The sequence below is a fragment of the Myxocyprinus asiaticus genome, chromosome 27 (genome assembly GCF_019703515.2).
Source record: "Myxocyprinus asiaticus isolate MX2 ecotype Aquarium Trade chromosome 27, UBuf_Myxa_2, whole genome shotgun sequence".
NCBI classification, from domain to species: domain Eukaryota; kingdom Metazoa; phylum Chordata; class Actinopteri; order Cypriniformes; family Catostomidae; genus Myxocyprinus; species Myxocyprinus asiaticus.
The window spans coordinates 15,128,817-15,150,897 of NC_059370.1; the positions used below are offsets into that span (position 1 = coordinate 15,128,817).

Sequence of the window (22,081 nt, forward strand, 5' to 3'; positions counted from 1 at the left end):
AGCTGGCTGCTTCTTTATTAAAGATTCTTTTGCACATGCATGGCTGCCTGGAGATAAGCAACTGGGCATCTCTCATTGGGATTTTAACCTTCAGGCCCGCTGATTCTAATGAAGCTCTAACATGGACCACTATATGCACTGTTCTCTTCAGGGTTATATTAAAAAGGTTCAGTCTCGGTTAAAGAGAGACATGCACCACCCGGTTTCCTGGTGGGATGTTTTACTGAAAATGGAACCTTTGTTCTACAGTGCTCCTGAAAAGACCCTTATTGGGAGTAGAGTGATTTTCTTGATTATAGAAGAGCTCTTGGGTTGAAGTAGCTCCACAGTTGAAGGTTATATGTTGGACACATTTTGATGTGTTTGGAGAGATGCTTGAAAAGATTGCTTTGTGAAGAGCTCTTGAGTCGAGCTGTTAGTATTCCTTAGTGACGGGGTGAATCCAGTGCAACGTTATTGAATTTCATTGAGCAGTCTGCTCTTGTCATTTACGTTTTATACTTAGTCAGACCATTTTGTTCTGAGAGTTGTGCTGTTTTCTCATAAAACACTGGGCATCATTTAAGCATGATGAATAATTAAAGAAGTGACCCCATTATGACAAGAAAATTCCTTATTAGTGCCACTTTGCTTTTAGGAGAAAAGCGGCATTTCTTAGGGATACTGTCAACCAAGTCATGAACACAGTGGTGTGATGGCAACGTAAAAGCTTGAGGCGTGAATGACTCTTATTTTTAGTCCTAATTTTTATTTTCCCTGTCTATCAATTTTTCTTTTGGACCATTGAGACCAAACGTCTATAATTCAGATAGCTGCAAGTAGTTAGAGATAATTCGATTTCATTTGTTTGACTAATTTGCAATTTGAATAAAGGCAAATCATTGTTTAGCATGTAGCATGTTAGCATCGACTTTCATGGTCTGCCCTAAATATGCACTTTTACATACATTTTTTTTGCCTTGTTGTTTTAATGTTTTATATTGTGTCTTACTGTGTATACGGTGTCAGATCACCATGTGCTGTTGAGCTAAAAATAGATGCTATTGCCATTATTTACAAATGACCGCTCACATAAGTGTGTTTTCATTCCGGGGAAGGCTGCCCTTTAAACATAATGATACCCCTTACAGAAATTGAGAATTCATTGCAAATTTGCTGCAAATTTGCCACAAATTCGCCACTGATAAAATACACATGCAAATGAGCTTTGCAGCAAACTTGCAGCAAATTGTCAATTGTTGCCAAAGGTTTAATGGAGGTTCACCACTACCAGGTGCCCAGGGTATCGAAGGTCACCAGTGCTGATGCTCCTCTGCCAACCCTAAGGCTAAGCTTGCAAAGATGGCCTGTCAAATCCAATACTATAGAGAATGTGTACCCACATGGCATCCAGAAAACCTACATTTGCAGAATACAGGGCTTAACAAAAAGCTTATAATAAATATCTATTTTTATATGTAGCAGAGAATAATGTGGGTGTTTGTTCAATTTATGCCAATTTCATGTCCCAGGGGCTGATTTGTATTAAAATACTAACAGATTTCAACTTTCTATTTGTTATATAACAATTTGTAATATATATATATATATATATATATATATATATATATATATATATATATATATATCACTTTAAAACTGACTCTGATTCAAACTTTTTAAGGCAAAAAATAGGCAAAAAGTGTACAAATATTCTTTGATTGTGTGTATTGGATGTATAAAATGTTAGCTATGAAACTAGCCTTAGCAAGACTTTTGAGTCTGCAATTTAACATTTTAAAAACATTATCGCTATAATTTCCACCAAAGTATTCTATTCAACACAATACAGAATTTGAGATGTGCTGGAAATGATATACACTGTAGTTAAAATTGTACATACACTGTTGGACATTGTAAGTAGACAAAATTATAAAAAAAAGTGACAGTGTGAAAAATGTTTTAAGTTCACAGTGCTAAAAGTGCCCAAATTGAAGAAACACACATACATATTTTTATTTTCAGAGTGTCTACTTGCACCTTGGTGTAAATAGCATCTGCCTTTTATTTTTCATTTAAAATTACGATTTCTTAACAAAAACTTTGGTGAAAAATTTAAAACAGCACAATTCGCAACAGCGTTCAGTACATCACAGAAATCAAATTTGGTTAATTTGTCAAAGTTGGGAAGGATTGAAAATACATGTGCATGATCAACAAAGGTGCTGCGACGATGCAGAACTGTCCCTTCTGGGCATGTGATAGTTCCCTTGACTGGCCAGAAACATTCTCATTCAGTCCCATTGGGCCATCCTTATTGTTGAGCCCTGCAATAATTTGTGCTGTTAACCGACAGTTTAGCCAATTATTACTCCACTTACTGTTGGTATTACGATCCATGGATTGATCTTGATTTGATCGTGGGAGCAAATCTTTGTAGGCGAACACATGTGCTAATGCTTGCATTTTTGTATTTGACTTTGCAGCATGTTTGTGTGAGCCGTGACAGGTTGAACATCTGGCCCTCCAGCCCTGACTATACAGAGTAAAATGTGTGCATGTGTGTGCACAGATCTTGACTGAAAGATTGTACCATTGGATGATTTAGAGGACCCATAGCCTTTCAAGCTTTTTGATATGTGTAGGAATAATTCCAAGGTTTGGTGATGTGTGTAGTCTACGGTTATAATGTGTATTTAAAAGGCTGTCAATTTAACATGTTATTACAGTGTGATTAATTATATAAAAATAACGTTGTAAACAATTAATGCATTAACCATACTTAAATTCTGTAGGCTAGTAAGACATTTTTCTACCAGTGGAGCAAGTTTTAAAAACCACCATCATGTCGCAGTCAGCAAGGGGCAGTAAGCACATCTTCAGCTGTATAATTAGCAAGTCATCACCTTTTCAAAGACCGTGGAAGGAGCACAACAGAATTCAGTGGTCTCGAGATGCATTTTTAAAGTTTCAAACTATATTTAACTTGACACAGCTTCCTAAAATATTTTGTTTGTGGCTCAAGATGTTAAAAACCAGTGAAATGTGACTCAACCACAGTGAGTTCAAAAGCGTCCGTCTGAAGCATGTATACATGCAGTAGACCAAAAAAACAGTGTAGATGGAATGCAAGAACACATCCTTTGAAAACAAGCCAACTGTAGGCCAGTGATAGGCTTACAGTATGTTCAGTGATATGGAAATAAAACAAACATTATATTGACTTGTAAAGCCACTTTTCTATTGTCTAATCACTTCTCTGCCATTAAAATGTAATGTCTTTGAATTATCAAAATTATTATTTTTATTATATATATTATATTGCATAATAAATAGTTTGATTATTAAATATAATTGAATTATGTTTATTTTGGGGCCTTTCTCCGCAAACATTGATATGCGAGTAATTGTGATTAATTTGATAAATGAATCAGCATATTGTGTAATTCATTCTTTAAAAAAATATATAATTGATTGACAGCTCTAGTATATTACTAAAGCAATAAGCTAACTGAATCTTCGAGCATAGCTCTTCCAGTTAGAATTTTGATCTGGAATTATTCATTATATAAATTAATTTAAGCTGTCTAGTGCCTGAGGATTGACTATACAGTATTTAGTTATGAAAATGTATGTGTTTGTATAAAAGAGAAACCATGGTTACGATTACAGATTTGTCCTGACCTGACTCTGCATCAGTCCTTCCATGCGAGCGTTTGTGCATGTTCATATATTCAGTGGTCATATGGTAGTATGCCTCTCCTTTGCACGGACATCTATAGTTGTCTGTGTAGTAGGACATTCCTCTGTATATTTGCAGGGTTACATATCCAGTAAGTTATTGTAGTTTGTATTCAAAGCAGCCTTTGAACAGAACCATCGTCAGATACGACTGTCATCAATCTATTATGCACAAATGAAAGTCATACACTGGCAAGAGTTTGATCTGTCAATTTGGATCAAAAATAATAAATATTTTACATGCAATTTTCTACACCTTTATAATATTTTGGTGGAACAGAAGAAAGAGTGAGAGAGCTTTGAGATAGAGAGCTTTGTTCATGTGCATAATCATATGTTGTGTTGTGTTTTGTCCTCCTTCTGTCCTCCACATAAATGGAAAAGAGAAATGATTATCTCACACTTCAATTACCCACCTGTTCTGGCCTACTTACACACATGGGCCCTGGTGCTTGTATTTCCACTAATATATTCAAGTCATAGCTTGTGGGAACTTAAAAGCAACATTTGACTATCTCTGGTATAATAAAACACTTAACAGCCAGCAGCCTAATTTGAAAACACTTAGACTTACAACATTAATGCTGACTTCAGTTGAAACCTCAAAAGGAAGTCATTTACAGTTTACAGTTGAAACCATACAGTATCTGTATACCAGTCAAATGTTTGGACACACCTACTCATTTTTAATTTGTACTATTTTCTGCTTTCTACATTGAATAATATTAAAGTCATCAAAATTATGAAATTACACACATGTACAGGAACTATGCAGTGACCAAATAGCGTGTTAAACAAATAAATACTGTTTTCTCTCCTCTTATTTTGTAGCAATGGCAGTTTGACACATAACATACAGTATTGGGTTTAAACATTTAAAAACCTTTCTATCCAGCCTCCCAAAATAGAGCACTCACCCTCATTTTCCAGTCGACAGTGGCTCTCTTTGTCTGGGTCAGGAGCTTGGCTGTGACTTTGTGGTAGGCCGATCACATTACAGGTCTGCTGAGCACAGGGTAACCAGCAAGCACGCTTTTTATACAACAGATGAATGAACGTCACGCGAGAGTTAGGACATTTCAAAAAGCAATACAGCGCTGGGCGGAAGCAATGATTTAAAAGTTAAAAACGTTTTAATTTTCGATTTGTTTCTTAACCAAACGTATCGATTCGGTTCAGAAGACATTAATTGATCGACTGGAGTCGTGTGGATTACTTTTATGCTGCCTAAATATGCCTTTCGGACCGTCAAACAGCCAGCAGCCTGATGGCACCCGTTTACTTGCATTGTATGGACAAACTGAGCTGAAATCTGCTTATAAAAATCTTCACTTCAGAAGGAAAGTCATACACATCTGGGATGGCTTAAAGGTAAGTAAATCATGAGAGGGTTAATTAACCTTTTAAGTCTCCTGATTTTTTTACCTGAGAAAACATGACAGTTTTATAGAGATCTCAACAATGTCTTAAACTGGGCTCAAATTTGCAAACAAAAGTGAGAGATTTCAACATTTATCATCAAATTTATTAAGACCAAATTATGTGTGCATATTTGTATTTCTTCCCAGGAATCTTTAGAGAGATGTCTGAGACTAAGTACATACTTAATTAAAACTTAGCTAAATTTAAGAGTTCTGAAAGAGCAACCTCAGTGCATAGATCTGGATTTTGGAAGTGCAGGAGGAATTTTGTACCCTCAAAACCAAACAGAATGTCACAGGTTAAGCCAAAGTGACAGCTCAACTACTGTATGATGTGTCAAAAAATATTTATTCACCATCTCTGGTGGCATCCTCATGGTGAAGTGTCACTTGTTGGCACATTTATTTTGTGATATTGCACTTCACTGATGCTGTTTCAAAACTGTTTTGGGGAGATTCGTTTTTTATCCAGTGACATTTAGTTCAAAATTTTTTGGCTGAAACTACTTTTATTCTATTTATTTTATACTCTCTTCTGGTATACTGTATTTGAGGTGCCCTACTGTGTGCAAAGTGTCAGGCATCTCAATGCCCTCTATGTTGAATGCACTTTGTTATCTTCAAAGCCTCTTTGTTCAGTGCCTGCTGTGTTTTCCCTGACCTTACAGAGCAGAGAAGATAGCATGCTTACCGACACACAGAGCGGACAGAGAGAGGAGGACATGGGGAATAAAGAGGAAAAACAATGGGGCTTTGTAGCCAGACACCCATTTTGATTCCTTGTCAGTCTGTGGTCTACTTCTGACCCTGAAATCATTCTGCAATGCCCACTATCTGAATATAAAGCCACAGCATTTCATTGTGTTTGTGTGCATGTTCAAACTTCAAATGTTTAATTTCACAATTTTTTGTTGCATTTTTCTTCTAAAATAAGTTTTTACTCTACTGACGATTAGGTTTAGGGTTGCAGGTTGACTGCATGACATCATTTCCAACAAAAAATCTCAGTTTTGGTGCCACTCTGTGGACATTCCACCCAGAAACTGGAACTAACATGTGCCCTTATGTTTAACAGCACTACCAGCTTCTGCCACTGGGGGCAGTGATTTGCATTTCTGTATGCACAGACCAATTTTGGGAGCAGAACTTTCAACCTATTGTCGCCGAATTCACAGTGCGATTAGTCAAGCCAAATCTTAAAATCTTTAATGCATATTACACAAGGTAACTCACACTAAAATAAAAGCTATATTCCATTCCGAGATAATGATACATTGCACTGCTGCTGTTGGCAGAAAAAAATTGTGTGTATCGGGCTGATCTACCTTTGAAGCCCAGACTGTTACTGCAGTTCCATTTCTCTTAACAGTGGTCCAGACAGGAAGTATCTCACACTTCCACCTCGGACAGGAAGTTTATCCATGTGCCCACAAATGTACATTGATCTGTGATATTTTATGTTGTTAGCTATGTTGGATTTAATCCTTCAGAAATTTGTTGAAACATTGATGCAGTCTGCTTCATTTGTACCCACACATTCATCTTTTTATGGTGTAATTATAGCCATACACAATACCATTAGGGTGATTCACACATTTTGATGCAATATCACAAAATGTGTTCCTGCTTGCTCTATTGTTACAGAAGTCTGTCATAGCTTTTGTCCCAGACTGCAGTGAAAGCATGATAGAAGGTTGTTCTGCAAAACTTCACTGGCTCCCACAGCAGCTATGAGCACACAAAGAATAAACCCTAATTAGGATGCATGAATCATGAATAGGTTCTAATATAGGGCTTGTTTTCCCTTGAAGTGTCTCTTAGACTAATTAAGAAAAGCTCACAGTCTCCCTAGTTTGAAGTGCTTTGCCAATTCTGTAAGACTAAGGCTCCTTTGGGTTTATTCACGTTTGTACACACAAAAGCTTGTATGAAGTGCTTGCCTTACTGTATACACCTGTAGCAATACGATGTTGCCAGTCAGTACTATACAGTAATAAAGGCATGGCTGAGTATGGGAACGTTGGATGCTCCCAAAGCAAAACAAACTAAGGGATCTTAACAGGACAGCACAGCCAGTAAGAGAACATATGACTTGTAATTGTATGAATGTGCTGCCTCCTACTGGCTCTCCAGCTAACAGCTTTTATCCTCCACCCATTGTCTGTGCTACCTACATAACAATACAACATTTGATGTTTGAGTAGAAATAATCTAAAATGTTATTATGTCTAGCTGCTCCACTAAATTTTTACTATAGCGTGATATGTTCTTGGTTAAGTGGTAGTGGATTTCTGATTTAAATCTGTTGTTGTTTTTAACACTGTTGTTTCAATCAACAGGGCAGGGGTCCTTTGCGCCTATGCAGCCAATCAGAACCTGAGTTCTCAGTTGAAGAACATGAGGAGGCTCGTAAAGAATAACCTGAAAGACCTGCACACCTTCGCTGATCAGACCCCAGCAGTGAGTACTCCAACCTAAATGTTTAAATTACAAGCACTATCAGACAGACAGACAGACAGACTGACTGACTGACTGATTGATTGATACTAGTATAAAAATTCTGATATAAATGATAAATGTTTCAAGTGTTCTAGAAAGCCATGTAATACGGTGGCATGTACTGTATGTGTCTCAGCACTGGAAAGTGAGATCCTGACAGTTAAATATATTGCTCTGTCATCTCTCTCAGCAAATTGATTACCTGATCTCTCAGTATGGCACTGTGAAGGATCATGTGCTTTATGACCTGGACAGTAAGTATGCCATAGGTCATCTTGAGTTTTTCCTCTGCAACATCAGTGGGATAGAAAAGTGTTTTTTGATGTGAGCACTGAATGAAGATGTTTTCTGCAGATGTAGGTTTGCTCTTGGGTGGAAGGATACACGAGGAGTTGGGGAAAGATGTGCAGCCTGCACTTGATGTGGCACTCAGCATAGCCGGAAGTATGTCGCATCTCTGTTCTTTTTTCCTTCCTTCCTTCCTTTCTTTTCTTAATGTCTTTATTTAATATTTTCTTCCTTCTTTTCTTCCTTTTTTCCTTTCTTCATTACTTCTTTTCTGGCTTCCTTCTTTTTTCCAAATCTTATTCCTTCCTTTCTTCATTTCCTTCCTTCTTTCTTTCTTTCTTTTCTTTTTTCTTTCTTTCCTTCCTGCTTCCTTCCTTTTTTCCTTATTCATTCATTCTTTTCTGGCTTCCTTCTTTTTTCCAAAAATTCTTCCTTTCTTCTTTCCTTCCTTTTTCCTTCCTGCTCTCTTCCTTTTTTTCCTTTCTTCATTACTTCTTTTCTGGCTTCCTTCTTTTTTCCAAGTCTTATTCCTTCCTTCCTTCCTTTCCTCATTTCCTTCTTTCTTTTTTTTTTTTAATTTTTTTAACATTTTTTTTATTTTCTCCCCTTTTCCCCCCAATTTGGAATTCCCAATGCATTCTAAGTCCTCGTGGTGACGTAGTGACTTGCCTCAATCCGGGTGGCGGAGGACGAATCTCAGTTGCCTCCGTGTCTGAGACTGTCAATCCGCGGATCTTATCACGTGGCTTGTTGAGCGCTTTACCGCGTAGACCTAGTGTGTGCGGAGGCTTCACGCTATTCTCCGCGGCATCCACACACAACTCACCACGCACCCCACCGAGAGCGAGAACCACATTATAGCGACCACAAGGAGGTTAACGTCATGGTTACTTTGTAACCTCCGTTCCCTGATGGAGGGAATGAGAGGTTGTGTCGGTGTAGTGACACTAGGGGTCACTCTTGGGAGCCCCAGACACCTCTACTTTTTTGAAAAAAGGCCAATGGGAATTGGCGAGTGGAATTTTCATGCCACTCCCTTGGACATACGGGTATAAAAGGAGCTGGTATGCAACCACTCATTCAGGTTTTGTGCTGAGGAGCCGAGACCAGGTCCCGGCCATTTCAGCGGGTAGTTCAGCATTGTGGCAAAAGGGACACAATGTCTCGTTCCCTCTATCAGGCAACGGAGGTTACGAAAGTAACCATGAGGTTCCCCATCTGTCACTCACTCAACGTTGTGTCAGTGTAGTGACACTAGGGGTCCCTATACAAAACCCCACAACTATCTGAACTGTGTTACGTGAACTGGCAGGCGCATGACGGGCAGACCGCTGTGTGCCTCGCAGCCAGCGCACCAGGCCGTCACGTAACCTCCCCCAGTGCTCTTATGAGCGTCGAACGGTCCTTCAGGAACAAATCGACTGCCCAACAATAGGGACAGGCTAGTCCAGCCGAGGCCTCTTTTCCTCTTTTTTCTCCCCAAAAAAGAGTGGAATTTGTTAACCGACTGGGAGACATTAGTGTCTACGGGGAAGACGCAGTGGAGACCACACCCCGCCCAAAAAGAGGGGGGGGGGGGGTATTTTGAGTGGAATACGTTACATGGCCTTACCGAGTCTAGTCAGAAGTATGTCATGTGCCATGGTAGGTCCTACCCGAAGGGGGAGGAGTTTCTACAAAGCATGGCGACCAAGTAAGATGCAGTTTACCAACAGGGAAATGATTTTGCGGAAGATATCACATTGGGTCACCTTCGGGGAACCAGCACATGGGGAGCACCTACCTCAGTACAGGGCCTCATTAGCGCACGTACTGGGCCGGCAGCGAATTTCTCCGCAAACTCAACTGCCACAGGGCTAAGGAGAAAAGTCATCCAGGGATCACAGTCTGTGAATACGACTGGGAGTCAAGAGCACACATCTTCACCTCAAGGGAGGGGAAAGGCATATGCGCAAGTGGTACACCCGGCCAGCTGTCCCAGAACTTACCTGCTTGTGCCTGCCAATACACGTGACGAGACCGGCTCAACCCGGAGATTGTAGAACCTCGCAAAGGTGTTGGGTGCTGCCCAGCCCGCTGCTCTGCAGATGTCTGCCAAAGAGGCGTCACTGGCCAGGGCCCAGGAGGCCGCCACACTGCTGGTAGAGTGGGCTCGCAACCAGGCAGGGGATGGCACATCCTGAGCCTGATATGCCATCGCGATGGTGTCAATGACCCAGTGGGTGATCCTCTGTTTGGAGACAGCGTTTCCTTTCCGCTGTCCACCGAAGCAGACAAAGAGCTGCTCGGAGCTTCTAAAGCTCTGCGTGTGATCCAAATAGATGCGTAAAGCTTGCACCGGACACAGCAATGCCAAGGCTGGGTCTGCCTCCTCCTGGGGCAGCGCTTGCAGGTTCACCACCTGATCCCTAAAAGGGGTCGTGGGAACCTTGGGCACATAGCCCGGTCAGGGTCTCAGGATCATGTAAGAGTGACCCGGACCGAACTCCAGGCACGATTTGCTGACAGAGAACGCTTGCAGTTCCCCTACCCTCTTGATGGAAGTGAGCGAAGTCAGGAGGGCAGTCTTCAAAGAGAGTGCCTTAAGCTCATCTGACTCCAAGGGCTCAAAGGGAGCTCCCCGTAGATCCCGAAGGACTACAGAGAGGTCCCACGAGGGGACAAGGCACGGTCTGGAGGGATTCAACCTCCTAGCGCCTCTCAGGAACCTGATGATCAAGTCGTGCTTCCCCAAGTACTTACATCTACTCATCGTGATGAGCTGAAATAGCGGCTACATACACCTTCAAGGTGAAGGGGGACAGCTGCCCCTCCAGCCTCTCCTGCAGGAAGGAAAGCACCAATCCGACTGCACATCTCTGGGGGTCTTCGCATCGGGAAGAACACCACTTAGCAAACAGACACCACTTCAAGGCATACAGGCGCCTCGTAGAGGGAGCCCTAGCCTGAATGATTGTGTCTACCACCGCGGGTGGTAGGCCACTTTGGTCTTCCGCGTCCTGTTTAAAGGTCAGATGTGGAGATTCCAGAAGTCTGGTCACGGGTGCCAGATGGTGCCCCGTCCCTGAGAAAGAAGGTCCTCAGGGGAATTCGCCGGGGGGGTTGGGGGGGGGCTGTCGCGAAGAGCGTGAGATCTGAGAATTATGTCTGGGTGGGCCAATAGGGTGCTAATAGGACGATCTGTGCAAGTAGGCTCACTGGGGGAAACGCGTATTTGCATAGTCTAGGGGGCCAGCTGTGTGCCAGCACATCTATACCGAGGGGTGCCTCGGTCAGGGCGTACCAAAGCGGGTGGTGGGAGGATTCCCGGGAAGCAAACAGGTCTACCTGTGCTCGACCGAATTGACTCCAAATCAGCTGGACCACCTGGGGGTAGAGTCTCCACTCTCCCCTGAGGTTAACCTGTCATGACAGCGCATCCGCTGCGATGTTGAGGTCATCCGGGATGTGAGTGGCTCGTAGCGACTTGAGGCGCTGCTGACTCCAGAGGAGGAGACGGCGGGCGAGTTGTGACATGCAACGGGAACGTAGACTGCCTTGACGGTTGATGTATGCTACCGTCGCTGTGTTGTCCGTCCAGACCAATATGTGCTTGCCCTGGATCAACGGCTGGATTGTACTGCCAACAACTCTAGGCAGTTGATGTGCCAACGCAGCCACAGGCCAGTCCAGGAGCCGGTGGCTGTGTGCCCGTATTGGAGGCCTCTGTTGTAACCACGACGCGCCTGGAGACCGGCTTTAGGGGAACCCCTGCCCGTAGACAGCGATCGTGGCCGTCAGAAGCGGAGAGATACCGACCGCAACCAGGAATAACACACAAATGGAAAGGCATCTTTAAAAAGACGTTCCGTGTGTGCCGCTCTTTTTGTGAATGAAAATATACTCTTTTAGAATATACTCTCTTTTTTCGGTCTGCCGAAGTGCCCAGGGGCGTTCTCTGCACTCCACAGGTGCAGAGGGGGAGAAGCCGCTGAAATGCGCCATAAATCCAGCAGTTTTGAGGTGCGTCTTTGGAGGGAAATTGAATTCAGTGCACTGAATACAACCGCTCGGCTCCGAAGAGAAAATCTGAATGAGTGGTTGCATACCAGCTCCTTTTATACCCATATGTCCGGGGGAGTGGCATGCAAATTCCACTCGCCAATTTCCATTGGCCTTTTTTTTTAAAAAATCAGAGGTGTTTGGGGCTCCCAAGAGTGACCCCTAGTGTCACTACATCGACTCAACGTCGAGTGAGTGACAGATAGGGAACCCAACGTGACTCTACCCACCCTAGCAACCGGGCCAATTGGTTGCTTAGGACGCCTGACTGGGGTACTCAGACTTTCTTTCTTTTATTTTTTCTTTCTTTCCTTCCTGCTTCCTTCTTTTTTCCTTTATTCATTCCTTCTTTTCTGGCTTCCTTCCTTCTTTTTTCCAAAAATTGTTCCTTCCTTCCTTCCTTAATTTCTTTCTTCTTTCTTTCTTTTTTCTTTCTTTTATTTCTCTGTTCCTTCCTTCTTTTATTCTCTCTTCCTTTTTTCCTTCCTTTATTCATTCCTTCTTTTCTTGCTTCCTTGCTTCTTTTTTTTCCAAAACTTTTTCCTTTCTTTCTTTCTTTCTTTTTCTTGCTGCTTACACCCAAAACTTACACTTCTCATAATTATTGTAAAATATAATATCACATAAATACAATATTGGTAATAATATACAACCCATTACTGTTGTTAGTGTCTTATTTCACTGTTTTTTCTTTGATTCGTTAGTCAAAGTGGAGAAAGCAACTAAAGGTAAATTATAAAAGCCCCTGACTGGTACTTTTCCTGATCTATCTGTAACAGCATTGTGATTGTCTTTCCCAACAACACCTGGTCCAGATATTCTCCCTGTGTGTTGTTGAATCCTTTCTAGGTGGAACCTGCCCCTTCTTTGTTTTAAAACCAAGATGCCGGAAAGGTTATGAAATAAACAAAAGATATAACCTCAAGATAGATGATATTGATTGGTACATTTTTAATTTAATAAAGCATTTGTTGCATTATTAAGAACATGTTCCCTGGGTATTTGTATATCGTTGAAAGCTTTCAGTGAGCCTGTGAGTAGTCTCTGTTTTTGAATGTTAATTTATGTATGTTTGAGCATTTGTCCCCTCTCTTAGCAATGCAGGACACTAAGGATGCTCTGGAGAACGTGAGTTTGACCTTGGAGACTTTGCAGGAAGGAACAGGCAAACTGCAGTCTAACCTGAGCATGGTGCGTGGCAGCCTTAGCAACGCCCTTAATGATCCTGTCTGCACAGACTTGCGCTCAAATGCAGCGGAGATCTGTCGAAATATACGTAGTGCCATTCCCAGGCTAGAAATCGCAGCCAACTACTCATCGGTATTTAAAATTATTTCTCATCTTTCCTTTCAACATACAGTAGTGTCACCATTAACAAATATAGTTTTTAAACGTAAAAAACAGAATAACCAAATATATGTTTTGTTTTTTTCAGTTGCCCGATGTGACTGACAAGTTAGACAAAGTGAATGAAGTCCTAAAGACTGATCTCAGCCATATTGTTGAGAAGGTACTTTGTTTCACATTTCCAGTTACAGGCTTGCATAGATTTAGGACAAGACTGCAAAGAATAATCTGGATTACATATTCAATGTTTCACATTTGAACATACCATTTGCTTAAAGTCAACATGAAAAGCAGTTTGCAGCCCATTTTACTTTCATTTTTTTTCTGAGTGAAACATGATATTGAACAAGAAAATAGGACATAATTTTATCAGGAATTGACTGAATCGTGAAAAGAGGGCATTACATACCAGGATGGATCCAGGTGGTTGCAGGGGAGGGGTTGCAAAAGAGAAGTGATTTGTGACATCAACCTACTGTAAAAGGAAAGTCATTTCAGGGATAGAGCAAGTTATTTCAATTTGATTAAAGATTAGAAAGACTTTTTTTTTCCTTTGGAGTATTTGTGCACCGATAAATCATGCACATTATGACTAGAAACATAAACATACATTTAAAAAGTTAATAGCGTCAGTTTTGATTACATGTTAACTTAAATGTACACATCTACTTTGTTTACCTCTACACCTTTTTGTCTGTGTCACGCAGGGGTTTGCATCATTCAATGACACTCCCACCATGGTAACAGAGCAAACCCGAAATGTTGTTGAGGGTAAGTTCAATGATTGAATCCAGATTAGAATTCAGATATTTTATGTGGATTAGCCAGATATTTTTGGGGACGCTCAAATGTGTTATTGTGATTTAAAAAGGCAGCGCAAGTGTCTTAAGGCACATTCTGAAAAGTTGGCATTCTTTTCTTTTTTTTTTCCTTTTTTTATTTCTTTTATCCCCTTTTTCTCCCCAATTTGGAATGCCCAATTCCCACTACTTAGAAGGTCCTCGTGGTGGCGCGGTTACTCACCTCAATCCGGGTGGCGGAGGCCAAGTCTCAGTTGCCTCCGCTTGTGAGACAATCAATCCGTGCATCTTATCACGTGGCTCGTTGTGCATGACACCGCGGAGACTCGCAGCATGTGGAGGCTCATGCTACTCTCCGCGATCCACTTTTTAATAAAAAAAATTTTTTAAATGTGGTGCTCCTGTTTGAGACAGCGAGATGCAGCGAGATGCACCGCAACAATAAAAAACGTCAGTAGAAAAACAATTGAAAAACAACTATCCATAATACATTTTTAAAAACAGTATGCAATTTTTTTGCAAATTATGCAAAAATTATTTTATTTTTTATTTATTTATTTTTTTCATCTACTTTTTATTTTTACAAAACCTGCACTAAAGCAATACAGTACTGTTGTGTCTGGTGTGTCCTGTAGGGGTCAAAGTTCTGCTGGATGACATTGGCTCTAACATCACCAATTTCACCAAGCTCTTCCCAGTTCACAGCTCTCTGACCAACTTCACCAAAATGATTACGCACACACACTCACAAATTGAGGACATCTACCCAAAGATTGATCAGCTGGACTTCTACAGGTACGTCTTAGGATTGGATATCTGGAATTTTTTTTTACAAATCTTATTTTGTGATTGGTGATTAGACTCAGTCAAATACACTACATGGCCAAAAGTATGTGGATATCCAAACACCACACCCAGATGTATTTTTATCATATAATTTCAAAACCATTGGCATTAATAGGGACTTGGTCCTCCCTGACATCTTCCACTCTTCTGGGAAGGCTTTCCACTACAGACAAAATTACTGACGTCACACTGCAGGCAACCGCGCTTCTGTCTTCTTTCAAGCAACATATTTCAATAGTGGATATGGGAAGCACTGCAGTTTTAATAATCTTTAAAAAAGCATTATATAATGTAATAATGTTTGTTGATGTTAATGAATGTTATTATAGAGTGATATCTATGGTTTACTGTAAAGGAATTATGTGGGTTCATCTAAATTATCAGAAAAAAACTAATTATAACTTGTTTCAATAGGCCTGTGTAATTATGTCAGACATGCAACAGGTTGATGAATGCACATGCTCACATACTTAACACACTTCTAAAGCCTGAGAAATGTGGCATATGAAAATTAAAATTAGCATTAGACAATCAATATGCATCTTTACTGCTTAAATTATTAACCCACATACAGTAAATAATAATTTTTGACTTCAATATCATCATATTCAATGTTCAAACTTAATAAAAGACATTTATGAATTAACAGTTGTTACTTACTGCATTCAAAATAAGTGCAAAGACATAATTTTAGCAGTACAACATTATCTTTATTTGCATATCCTTTCACAAACAGTAGATAATGTGCGGTGATGGTGGAGTTGGGGTCCCGTTCTTCCCATTATACCTTCAATGGGTCTTGTTCATATAAGATCATCGATAGATCATATTTGGTCTCATATCAGGCACAGCTGTTGGATTTTGGACATTAAAAACAACATTTTGTGCTATTGTGCAGACAAAGTTTGTGCGATTTCTTCATGAAAAGTTCAAATCCACAAACGATGATCATGCTGGATTTTTAAAGAAGCCCAAATCTCCGATAATCTGTAGGAAACGGGGTCTGTCAACCCCATAAATTATTATGTTATTTTGTTATGTGCATTTTCAGCTCAATTTATGCGAAGCGCCCATTGAACGCAGCTCTTTTTTGGGCGTCCAAAAGAACCCAAAGGTGGCACGTTTATTTTGAAACAGTAACTTCACCTATGTGTTGGAATATGGCTGCAGGGATTTGCTCTCATTCTGACACAAGAGCATCAGTGAAGTCATGCACTGATGTTGGGGTTCCCATCCCAAAGGTGTTCATTGGGATTCAGGTCTGGGCTTTGTGCAGGGCAGTTCTTCTAAGCCAAACTCATTATGGACCAGTATGGACTTCACTTTGTGCTCAGAGGCATTGTCATGCTGGAACAGAAAGGGCCCTTTTCAAACTGTAGCCACAAATTTGGAAGTGCACAATTCTCTATCATGTCATTGTTTGTCATAGCATTAAATTAGTCTTTAGTTGGGGGCCTGGGAGGCTCAGTGAGTAAAGACGGTGACTACCACCCCTGGAGTCATAAGTCCGAATCCAGGGCGTGCAGAGTGACTCCAGCCAGGTCTCCTAAGTAACCAAATTGGCCCGGTTGCTAGGGAGAGTAGAGTCGCATGGGGTAACCTCCTTGTGGTCACTATAATGTGGTGGTGAGTTGTGCGGATGCCGCGGACAATAGCGTGAAGCCTCCACACGCGCTATGTCTCCGCGGTAACACTCAACAAGCCATGTGATAAGATGCGAGGGTTGACGGTCTTAGACGCGGAGGCAACTGAGATTTGTCCTCCGCCACCCGGATTGAGGCGAGTCACTACACCACCACGAGGACTTAGAGCGCATTGGGAATTGGGCATTCCAAATTGGAGAGAAAATTTAAAAAATAAAAACAAAAAACAATTAGTCTTTAGTGAATTCAGGGGCCAAACTCATTGATTTAAAGCCCATGTAACATAATGTTGCCCATGTAGTGTACCTTGACTAGTCAAAAGACAGTCACAAAAAAACTCTTCTTTCTGTTCAAGCCAAACAAAAGTCCTGCACATCCTCTTGACAGTGTTCATAATGCTTTTGTCTTTAGGTGGATCTGTTGTATTACTCTGTGCTGCATGGTGGTGCTTATCCTCACCTTCAATTTTTTGGGTCTGTTGTGCGGTATTCTGGGATTTGACAGACACGCTTCCCCAACCACACGTGGCTGCGTCTCTAACACAGGAGGAAACCTGCTCATGGCGTGAGAGTGACAATAATATCTTACTTCAAACCATGTTACCACACAACATGTCCCATTTTTGTTTGAGGACAAAACATCTTTGTCTGCACTTGTTTACACACTCTTCCTGTGTCTCTCAGTGGTGTGGGCTTCAGCTTCCTGTTCTCCTGGGTGCTCATGGGTGTTATAACAGCCCTGTTCATGGCAGGGGGGAATCTCGAGAAGCTTGTGTGTGAACCCTTCCAAACCCGACAGCTGTTCAAGGCAAGAGAATGGACACAGCATCTCACAACACACATGATATATATAGTGGAGACTGGAGCTATTTTTACTCCAATGAATATTTTTCTGGTTAGGTTTATTTTTGAAAGTCGCTTCCTATATAGAAACATACAATAAATATTTAGCTACAAAAAAGCTTTTGAACATTTCTACCTTTGTAACCAGGAAAAAAGATACAGTTGACCTTTCTGTGACGATTAGCCCTGGTCTCCCCTATATGCCAAAAGGCAAAGGAATTCAATGAACATGACCAGAATAGACTATGAGAAATGACTCAGATATGTTTCCATGTCTTATTCAGGGGTGATAATGTTCTCAGAATTATGTTGTTGTATAGGTGTTAGACACTCCCAACCTGATCCACCCTGGCTGGAGAAACTTCATTCCAGGATACCTGTACCATGACCCTGAAATGGATCTTACAGTGGATTCTCTCTACAGGTAACTCAGGCCTGTATTGTATAACCTATAAAATTGAACCAGTCTTATTGGAGTGTGTATACTGGTATTCTCTGAACAAGGTATTTCTGTTTTAATAATTGTGATGCTGGTCATTCTTGTTATGCAGTACCTTGAATATGCTTGGATTTAATTTAAGGGAATATTTCTATTAAAGGGTAAACCAGACTTTCAGAAATATGCTCTGGTTAAGTTCAGGTACTTAAACTTTATTAATTATAACTTGATTATTCACACAATATCAAGAATATTTCCATCATATCTAATACTGTACCTTATAAACTTAATTATGCTGGCTTGACAAAGTCAACATGCTGTTATTCTACAAACTTTGTTTAGGGTTTTTTCAAAATCCCTAAATGGAGATAAAAATTTCTGACTGTAATAATTTCTAACTCCTAGAGCTTTCAATCCACCAAACTCGGCACAGACCAGCAGACTGTTCTGAAATACAGTAGCACCCATAGTGCTATGTATTTTCTAACAGATCAGACTTGTGGTTTTCGCCCAACAGACGATCAAAAATCGGAAAAATCGCATAGACTTATGGTGCATTCACGGCATTTCGGAATTACCATAATTACAAGATTCCGACTTGTAAAAAGCGCTCACGTCTTCGTAGAGCTTGTAATTACAAGTTGTAAACTCAGAATTCTATGAAAGCTCCGACTTGACAATCGTGACGTCATGTGAAAAGAACCAATATGGCAGCGGCCTCACCAGCTGAAGGTAGTGAACATATTTCTGTTTAATATGCTATTTTATTATGCCATTGATGCCTGGAGCATTTCTTTTTGTTCTTAAACATTTTGCAAAAACATACAGAGGTGAATTAATGAAGTGATAAGCATTTTACTGTTATCAACAACAAAGCCATTTTGGTGTTGTAAGTGTTGCCTTATGAGGTCTGAGGACATGAACGACTCAGAGTAGAACCTCTGAGTTCCCATCACGTAATTACAGTAATTCCGACATGACATGAATGCACCATTACACTGACAGAATGTTCAAATGGGCCAACGGAATGCTCGGTAATTCAAACTCCAACTGTCAAAAATTCTGTTGTAAACAAACCAACAAAAGGCCTTAATCCGGTCACACACCGGACGAGAAGCGCCACGCCGCATTGCGGCTAGGAGACGGCACAGGTATCAAACACGGGGCACGTCGATGCGGTTCAGGTTGCAGACAGTACAAACAAAAGTTACCAAGGTTTTTCCCTTCTTCAAAAATGAAGAACGCTAAAGTAAATAATCTATGTCCTTTGATAATGATTTGGGTTGAATTTAATGGAAAATATGCGACTTGCACTCCATGGCACAGCAGAAAGGTGAGCAGCCTCCGGAGTCATAGCTGGGCGCCGCCGACAGACGGCGAGTGGTGGCGGTGTGCGTACCTTCATTGAAAACAGTTGTTTCAAATTTTAGAACACGCCATGTCGTCCATTAGACACGTCCAGTGTGCGACCCCCCTTTAGACAAAGACTATTTAACAGAGATGGGCCACTTCTATTAAAACGGTCAACTGATGTAGAAAGGAAGTCCTGCCTTATAGGTAAAAGAGCCAATCACCTTTTAGATACAGACATTGCCTGTCAGTCATCTCGAGAACGCGCATGCGCATTAGCTATACCAGCCGGGAAAATTGCGTTTTTAGCATAATATGAAGTAAAGAAGCAAAATTTATTTAACCAGCAGTGTCAGATTTTACTGCTGATTTGAAATATGTTTTTTGATTGTAATCTTGACCAATCGTTTTGGAGATTTCGGTGTTCCCCCATTCAAGTAGATAGGAGTTGCACTGGCATGACTGGAAATAGCCTCCCGAGAGCGTTCCATAGATGGCCGACAGTGGGCTGACTTGCTAGAAAAGACTTTCCCTTAGATCTCTATCTATCTATCTATCGATCGATCAGTCGTAATATTAGTATAAACAACAAATGTAAAATTTTTAAAACTGGTTAAAACTTTCACACTTGGTCATCCAATATCAAAGTTTGTCTTGACAAACTTTTCCTATCTAGTTCTTACTGATGTTTGTGCTGTTGTTTCCTCCCCAAATTATTTCACTTCCTGGAGGATGTTGTGATTAAGGAAATTACTTTTGTTAGCTACAGCGATTTTATGAAAGACTAACCGGATGGAAAGTGATATTGAGATCAAAATATTGAGGGAAAATCTATGAATGTATAACCATTTAAAGCAATATTCCCAATAAAACACATTTACAGTAGTTTGAAATATTTTGATTAGGGAAGGAAAGAATAAAGAAAATCCTGGAATACCACAAATTGCAACATCCACTTAAACCAAAAATAGTGAAATAATTTAAATACTCCCCTATTTACTCAATGAGAGCTCACTTTACTGCGGTTTACTGTGATAAAATAAATGGAGTGTCTATTCTGCGGATGACATTGGACAATATCCATTGCACACTGAGACATGAAGCTGCTGCTCCATCCAGTAAAAGGAAGAAGGGGTTTAACAATGTGTATTTTAAGTTATCAACCACAATGAGGGTGAATATTCACAAGCACTGGCTAAGCAAGGTCCCTGTTTCCGACTGTATTACACATGTAATTATTTTTATGCATTTTGCTAGATAAAATATGGCCCTCTGTGATATTATAAGTTAATATAAAATGACAATTGATGATACTTCAGCTTCACAGCCAATGCTGGAGTGAACGATCATATTTCGATCGTGACTTTAACCATACAATTTGTCTAATAGTGGTCAATATTAGTTTATTTTATTGCATGTGCAGTATAATATAATTTTCACTTTCAGTATAATTTACATTAATTGATGCAGTAATTTGACACAATAGCCTAAATATAGATTAAACTGTGTGTTAACACTTTACAATAAGGTTTCATTCGTTAACATGCATTAATGTATTGGGTATCATGATCAAACAATTAACAATATATTTTTACAGTATTTATTCTTCTTTGTCAATATTAGTTAAAAAAATAGAATTGTTCATTGTTAGTTCATGTTAGTTTATAGTGCATTAACTAATGTTATATAAAACTTTTGATTTTTAAAATCTATTATTATGTTGAAATTAACATTTACTAAGATTAATAAAGGCTGTAAAAGTATCATTGTTAATTCATGTTAACTAATGTTGTTAACTAATGTTAACAAATAACCTTATTGTAAAGTGTTACCAACTGTGTTATTGTATCATTACTTTTATTTATGAATATTGTGGTGTGATACAGTATTACAGATTATGAATAAAAATGAATTAATCCTCAACTGTAAGTTTTTTTTTCTCAGTAGTGCTTTACTCATGTGTAATCTCATGCTTTAACTAGGAGGAAAATTTAATAATTTACCAAAAAAATCAGTACTGTGTGTAGTGTTCTCAGTGATGTTTCGTCGCCCTGCGGATGACGCCTTAAAACCTCAGCTTAGCAACGGAGCAACTGTCCCACATCGTGGACTTCAGGTGATAGTTTGTGCTCTCGAATCGCATGTGTTGCTGTATTTCTCACTTGTAAATCACTGTACAATCGCTGGATGTAAATACTTTGCACACAGAGGACGCCTTACACAACGGCACAGCAGTGCTCGGCCATTCTGCAAGCTTCAGATGGAATGTATTTACACTTTTGGAGCTCATTACTGAGATCTTTTTTATACATTTACTAAATAAAATAACATTTGTTGTGATAAATCGCTTAATTTTAGAAAGAATAGTAGTTTGCTACAACTCTTGACACTTTCGCGTTAGCAGGATACGATAACGGAAGATTGTTAGCCCCCTGAGATTTGACCGGAAATACGTAGGCTACGTTCCGTGCATTGAGTCCATAGTCTGGTGGATCCACTGAAATAAACGACAAACTAATCAATAGGTGTCGCTGCAGTGGCGTGAGGAGTAAAGACGGTGTGTGATTGTATACTGTTGTCCTAGCGACCTCGGTTCAAGTCCGTGTTTTGTTCCACTCTTTTTACCATCTGATTTCCTGTTTCCACTCAAATGTTGATTTCATCGGAGTGATTTGGTCACAGTGATGTCGGGGAGTGCAGAGAAGGGTTTGATCCGGAGGCGGGGTCTGTCGATAGCACTCGTTTCTGCGTGTAAGCATGGTTACTGTAGTAAAACCAAAGTTATTTTTTCTAAGGGAAGGTTAGGTTAGGGGTAGGGGTTAATATAGTTTGTCTGTGGGACTCT

At 40.3% G+C, this 22,081-nt stretch overlaps 1 protein-coding gene across 10 annotated transcripts in view; it reads left to right on the forward strand.

The window, feature by feature from the left end:
* LOC127418325 (prominin-1-A) overlaps positions 1-22,081 on the forward strand; it is a 129,898-nt gene that overhangs the window by 83,914 nt on the left and 23,903 nt on the right. For 6 of the 10 annotated variants that reach the window (XM_051658882.1, XM_051658884.1, XM_051658891.1 and 3 more), the window contains 11 exons: positions 7,481-7,601; positions 7,831-7,894; positions 7,995-8,084; positions 12,674-12,697; positions 13,066-13,289; positions 13,405-13,479; positions 14,024-14,087; positions 14,752-14,911; positions 17,017-17,169; positions 17,289-17,412; positions 17,768-17,871. In XM_051658882.1, coding sequence (XP_051514842.1) covers positions 7,481-7,601; positions 7,831-7,894; positions 7,995-8,084; positions 12,674-12,697; positions 13,066-13,289; positions 13,405-13,479; positions 14,024-14,087; positions 14,752-14,911; positions 17,017-17,169; positions 17,289-17,412; positions 17,768-17,871 — 1,203 coding nt within the window. The remainder of the gene's footprint in view (positions 1-7,480; positions 7,602-7,830; positions 7,895-7,994; positions 8,085-12,673; positions 12,698-13,065; positions 13,290-13,404; positions 13,480-14,023; positions 14,088-14,751; positions 14,912-17,016; positions 17,170-17,288; positions 17,413-17,767; positions 17,872-22,081) is intronic. The other 4 variants (XM_051658885.1, XM_051658887.1, XM_051658888.1 and 1 more) reach the window with 1 other exon arrangement.